At 33.3% G+C, this 7,181-nt stretch overlaps 1 protein-coding gene across 1 annotated transcript; it reads right to left on the reverse strand.

Annotated features, from left to right (window-relative positions):
- Nucleotides 1-303: 303 nt before the first annotated feature.
- Nucleotides 304-2,590, reverse strand: LOC130800069 (light-harvesting complex-like protein 3 isotype 1, chloroplastic). Its single transcript, XM_057663416.1, has 3 exons — nucleotides 1,826-2,590; nucleotides 865-1,002; nucleotides 304-773 (listed from the first exon to the last, which is right to left on the reverse strand). The coding sequence occupies exons 1-3, from the start codon at nucleotides 2,256-2,258 to the stop codon at nucleotides 523-525; spliced, it is 822 nt and encodes a 273-aa protein (XP_057519399.1). The 5' UTR covers nucleotides 2,259-2,590; the 3' UTR covers nucleotides 304-522.
- Between the last annotated feature and the right edge of the window lie 4,591 nt (nucleotides 2,591-7,181).

Raw genomic sequence — 7,181 nt, forward strand, 5'->3', positions numbered from 1 at the left:
TTTTTTGGTGTCACTACCTGCCCATTTATCTTGGCGGGCGGGTATTACCCGTCTAAACTTAAATTTTTTTTGAAAAACGTTGTCCATGTCCGCCCGTTTTTCGAGCCGGATGGGTCAAGCCTGACAGGTAGCCCACCCATGAACAGCTCTAGTCGACATTATGATGTTTATTATATACCGTTGCCCTTCCATTGTTAGAATTTTGAGTCTGTTTGTTACTAGGTTTGCAATTTTAATGACTATTGTCTAAATTGGTATATTCAGTAATGCAAAAGGAGATGTAGCAAAATGATAGATAGTTGCTTCCAGCCACAAGTTTTATACATACACTACTAAGGCAAACAATGCTCTATCTCTTGCAGTTACAAATATGCTGAATGATACAAAATTCAGCATGAAATTATAGTATTAAACATAAATAAGGTGCTAACCAATTCTTCATGGATACAATATTTAAAGAATCCTAACCTTAAAATACAAACAAAATGATATTTTGAAGAAAAATCTGATAAGCTAGAAAGGCTAATCTTTCTTGGATGCAGCATTGCTCTCTTCTTGCCATGTTGCTTGCCATTGCTTGTCGTACAAAGTCGTCTCTTCTAGTAGCTTCTTTAAGTTATCTAGATCTTCGTTTTTTCGGATGAGCAGCACGCCTAGAACAGCGATAAACAACAAGGTTTTGCAGAAGAAGTTGCCCATTTGGTCGACGAGTCCTACACCAGTTAAGCTGTCCACAAAATAAGCCATGAAGAATCCGACCATTGCAGCACGACCTGCCAACCGAAACAAAGATTGAAATCAGTTAAATGAGCTCCTCAGCTGTTACAACCAGACATTGGCTGTGCATCAAATATAGAAACAAACCATTAAGAAGCTCAGCTTCAGGAAGGTGGAATCTCTTAATCCATGCCCACCATGGAATGATTGAAGTGTCGAACACTATAGGTTCATCATTACTGGTTGATTCTGGGTAGGTCTGGAGCCATTTCCTCCTCCTTGCCTCTGAAAAACATTGTCGAAAACTCGTTATCCAAGTATTTTGATATCGAGATGACACTTGATGTCTCATTGTCATTAAATAGAATCATATAAACTGTCAAGACTTCCGGATCACAAGCAAGACACAAGAAATCGTAAAGCTTCTTTTATAACAACAACATACCATCACACCAATGCCTTTAAGTGACGGGGCTTGAAGGATCAAATATATGTAACTTACCCTTGTTGGTGATAACAAAGAGTTTGTTTCCATAGGCCCTTGGTAATGGCACTGATAGATTTTTAGTGGGCTTATACACAACAAACCCGCACAATGGCACAATAGGAGAGTTGACAGTATACAAATCCGAGGAAGTTCCATCATAAAACTAATTGGTATTAGGAGGAATAGCCCATCAAGTATATATGATAGTCAAACTCTCCCTAATTCTTCATGTGTAATCACATATGGGTTACATCTGAAGAACTCTTCATTTTTGCATCTTCAATGAACTTCATCTGTATATCCAATTAAAGAATTTGCTCATCTGTATATCTAAGTACATCAATAGAGTATATCAACTGCGAACCAGGTTTGAATATTCAAGAAATTTGGTTTCATTACTCAATATGTTAAGCTAACCCAAGATTTCATACACTCCAAAAATGTGCAAACCAAGATTAACTACTTAATATGACTCCAATTCAGAGATGAACAAGTATACCATCAAATTCAACAGGAATCACAAATATCAGATATAAATATACCAAGAACAGACAACAAATTATAAAGATAAAAACTTGAGATCCAAAAATTGACAAGAACATATAAAATTTAAGAACTAACCAGCATCAATAACAGCATCCCAATCAGTGGTACCATTTTTCTCAAACTGTTTCAAATCCCAAGTTCCATTAACCCATTTTGGGTTCTCAAATTTCTTCACTTCCTCACCATCAACTTTAACAGGAGTCACATCTTCCTCTACTTCTTTCTTTTCCACTTTAGGTAAAGAATTCTCACTTACTTTTTCCTCGGAAGCTTCTAGAACCTTCTCCTCAGCAACAATAGTTGCAGTAGAAGAACTTACAACCCCAGCTCCATTATCAGAAGCTGAAACTCTAAGAGGGGAAACTAAAAGGTGGGTTTTTCTGGGTTTTCCACCAGAAAGAAGAAAAAGATAAGGTTTTTGGCTAAGATTGTGGAATTTGGAAATAGGAGAAGAGATAGCTGGGAGTTTAGATGGGGTTGAAGATGAAGAAAGTAAGGCCATTTTCATTGTGAAATGAATATTTTTCTAAGGGGAAGAAGAAAGTATAGTGTAAGGATGAAGTTCAAAGCATGGGTTCATTGGAGGAAATTCATGGTTGGAGTATGGAGATTGAAGGAGAAAACAAGACACTTTTTGTTTAAGGGGTCCACCTTCAATCCTTTGTTTAAGTTGTTTGTTTTTATTACATACATCATACATCATACATGTAGAGGTGTTATTCAAGCTTGTGGCTCAGTTTGTTTGTTTATTTTTCCGTCCTTTAAAAATTTGTGTTTCATAATGGTTGGAGAGTAGTTAGTAGTGTACTCATTGTATTCATTGTTTTCTCAGAAGGTAGTACTATTTCAGCCTGTAATACTACTTTCATTTTAAAATAATGCAACGTTTTTTTTTTCATGTATTTTATTAATTTTAATATATCTAATTATATATAATACAAAATTATAAAAATTTTTTATTAATAATCATTACATTGAGACGAATTAAACAAGATCAAACGGAGAAAGTATTAGCTTAGTAAGCATCTATATTTACCAAACTTATTTAAATATTGGCAGTGGTCTTAGATGAGATAATGCATTCGATATAAGAAGAAACGCCTTGGTGGATGGTATTTTCTGATTAAATTATTTTGCTAGATCTGACTAGAGAGAGGATAAATGCTAATCAAGAATGATGGAGACATGAGTTGGAGTTACGAAATTTCTAATTAAGTCGGACCTTGACAAAGTACATGCAGGGGTGAGCATAATCAGATTCTCGATCCGAAACATGCAGTTGGATTGGATATCCAATATCCAAAACTAACATATCCGATATCTTATCTGATCCAACTCGAATATCTGAGACTTTCGATATGATACCAATGAGGATAAGTTGAAAACTTCCAATCGAATATCCGAAATATCTAATATCCAATATCTAAATTTAGTTGAAATGATTTATTATAAAAAAAATTTTCTTATGAATCTCGAAAGTTTACTTATAACATGCGGATATCTGATATCCGACTATCCGAAATAATGTCAGATGTCCGATATCAGATATCTGACTATTAAAAAATGACGAGTATTCGTATATCCAAAATCTCATAAAATGATTTCAAATCCGTATTCGATATTTGAATTTTTGAATCTCAGAATTCAAATTTCGAATCGGATATCTAAAGATTTGAATTCGATATCGGATCGAATTATCGGATATTCGGATCATCAAATAGTTTTGCTAAGCCTAAGTACATCTAGTGTTATTTTAGCACAAACGAGGTAACAAAAGCCACTGTGAAGCTAGCTAGAAGGAAAGAAATCGCTTGAAGTAGATGCTTCAAATGCCTTAGGCTTATATTTCAAAGTAGTGGGGACATCCAACAAGATTCGACCCATAGAACTAAGTGTGTGTAACGAAAATAGAGAGCGGCTACTGGAATATTATGCTACCAAAGTGTGCCCTTAAAAATAAAGGATAAATTTTATTGAATAAATATTAGATCGACGCTACTATATAGATTAGAATGTTGTGTTTTAGAAAGAATTATAGGAGAAAGATGGAAGTAGCAAAAATATAAATCCTTCAATGGATGAATGGCATACCTAGAAAAATAGAATTTGAGATGAAGATACATGAAAGAGTTTAGGAGTTGCAAAAATTAAGGAAAAGATGAAAGAGAATTGTTTAAGATGGTTTGGACATGTGCGAAAACGGGGTATCAGCAAATCAATAAGAAAGATCGAAAGCTAGACTTTGAAAGTGTTAAAAAGAGGGCGAAAAAGACCAAATATGACTTGGAGGACAAGAGTTAAAAAGGATATGAATGACCTAGACTTTCAAATGGAGATGGTTGAAAATCACAATGAATGGAGAAGAAAAATCCATGTGGACAACCATTGAAATTGATAAATCGGTTCATCTAGTCGATCGTAATCTTTTAGGATTAATGCTATGTCGTTGTATAATGTAAAATAAATAAAATAAATGAAGGAGATATTGCTTGGTATTCACTTTATTGTATAAGATAACAATATGTATATCTTCTTAGGTCAAACTAAATATATAGACTTGTAAAAAATGTTGTTAATTAGATCTAAAACCCTATATTTAGATGCATAGTTATTAGCAAATAATAAAATGTGTAGTAATAACTTAAAGTTCCAAAAGAGCATTGTGAGTTGTAATAAGATAAATTCATCAAGAGAAAATGAAATTTGGTTTTTAATTTAATGTTAATAATTTAGTTTAATGAATCATATTATCGTATCATATATCATATCATATCATAACATATCATATCAGCATACAACTAAAAAAATATCACATGTCGTTCTCTCAGAGTTTCTGATAAATGGAATAATAAATTATTGATGGACCATTGCTTACATGGCCGCTGAAAATGCAACAACCTGTCTAAATTACAGAAAGTATACATACTAATAAAAATATTAAATAACTCAATGGAATAAAATTATTGGTTCACCATAGAAAATCTGAACTAAATAAATACATTTTTTAGTAAAATTCAAAAACTAAGTTTGGGAATAATTTAACTCACAAATTTAGCGTCTCTAGCACAAACATGAGGTAAAGGTTATGTTCACTGTTAGTAATATCAAACAACAGAGAAAATGGTAAAAAAAATGGACATCTTTGTTCTCTGCTAATAATGGCAAATAAAGGAGTTTGATTTTTTTTTTTGATTAGTTCCTCTGTTCGTGTTTCTAATAGCGAGCGAACAGACACAACCTAAAAAATAGATGGTCTTTTTCCCTTCATTATTCCAAATTAATCAACCCTAATAAAAAAACAATATTTCCTTCAAAAAAAACCCCCTTAAACCTTCTTGAAGCTCTCAAATCACTTCGTGTTTTGCCGATTCAACACTATTAAAGTATTCTAGGATATACTAAGATTGCTCTAAGGTAGAAGTTTATTTATTTTATGCTTTTTTTTATTTTAGGGTTTTTTCTAATATCCAATCATTAGTGCAAAAAACCTCATTTGCTGCGGTTTCTTGGCCATTATTTGCTGCGGTTTTGGCCCCTAGCAATAATGATAGCAGCAAATGGCCTATTTTAAATGCTGCGGTTTAAAACCGCAGCAAAAAAGGGCTTTATTTGTTGCGGTCAGCCCCCAAAACCGCAGCAAATAGCTATTATTTTTTTTCTTTTTTCGTTTTATACTAATAATAATCCAATAATAATGTACCATGTAATAACAATGATTAATCCAATAATAATGTACAATGTAATAACAATGATTAATCCAATAATAATCCAATGACAATCACAAATATTCACCAATAATCTCTTTGTAATAAAAAACTCTCGATCGTATATATAACATAATATTATGTACGTACATATATATATATATATATATAATAATATTCATTAAAGTCCTAAAAAATCTGTACTAATTACAATTTATCAAGGACAAAAATTAGCAAGATACGCGGCAATCTTGTGTTTTAATTCGCGCATCTCTCCACTTCTCAGAGGGCGTGTTTCCCTCGGAATGTCGTATAAAACCTATAATATAATATAAAATTAAAAAATTAATAAACATTAGATTTTACCAATAAAAATAATTTAATAACGTAACAAATACTTACGACATCTATGTTTTTGACTCCAACCTCCTTCACGGATTTTAAGATATCATCCATGTATTTGAGAGTGTAGTAGCCGCAATCAACGAAATTAGAAGATTGTCGAAAGCACTAAGAGAAAATAGATGTTAGTGCAAAAGAAGCATAAAAACGCATAAAATCGCAACTTAATACGTAATTTCTAGCATACGACTATGATTTTCAATTCTAACCACTTCAACGCAATAATATAGACCAAATAGTGTTGTGTGGCAAGCTTCGCGCAAAACAAACCAAGTTTGAGCTACTTTATGCGCAAAAGTGCCAAAAGCGCTTAAAAACGCATAAAATCGCAACTTAACACCTAATTTCTACCATATGACAATGATTTTCAATTCTAACCACTTCAACACAATAATATATACCAAATAATGTTGTGTGCCAAGTATCGTGCAAATCTGATACAAATGTGGTTGTATCAAATGAAGATACCAAAGGAGCCCACACAAGGCTGCATCCAAGACCTAGGCTAGCGACCAGACCACCTTGCACGACACGTGGAGACCAAACCTATGCATCTAGGACCTAGGCTAAAGTGGAAATGAATCTTGGTACTTGGATCTAGCTATCAAGGTCCTAAAAACATTCTAAGAATCCCCGTGGACTCCTAGCAGTTGAGCTGAAGGAGGGCTGCTCGACAGTTTGCTAGATTAGAATTGTCTTAAGTGTTTTTTTTTTTTGTGGTTGTTTCGTGTTCTTTTCATGATCATTTGTAGTTTTTGTCTGTGTCATTAATCAAAGCTTCCGCACAACATTAATCCTTGCATAACCAAGGCCTTAATCAACCCCGGTTTCGCATCAAAATCAAACCAAGTTTACTTTATGCGCAAAAGTGCCAAAAACGCTTAAAAACGCATTAAATCGCAACTTAACGCCTAATTTCCACCATATGACAATGATTTTCAATTCTAACCACTTCAACACAATAATATACACCAAATAATGTTGTATGCCAAGTTTCGTGCAAATCAAACCAAGTTTGAGCTACTTTATGCGCAAAAGTGCCCAAAACGCATAAAAACGCATAAAATCGCAACTTAACACGTAATTTCTAGCATACGACAATGATTTTCAATTCTAACCACTTCAACACAATAATATATACCAAATAGTGTTGTGTGCCAAGTTTCGTGCAAAACAAACCAAGTTTTTATGCGCAAAAGTGCAAAAAACGCTTTAAAACGCATAAAATCGCAACTTAACACGTAATTTCTACCATATGACAATGATTTTCAATTCTAACCACTTCAACACAATAACATATACCTAATAATTTTGTGTGCCAAGTT

The sequence above is a fragment of the Amaranthus tricolor genome, chromosome 14, assembly GCF_026212465.1.
Source record: "Amaranthus tricolor cultivar Red isolate AtriRed21 chromosome 14, ASM2621246v1, whole genome shotgun sequence".
NCBI lineage: Eukaryota > Viridiplantae > Streptophyta > Magnoliopsida > Caryophyllales > Amaranthaceae > Amaranthus > Amaranthus tricolor.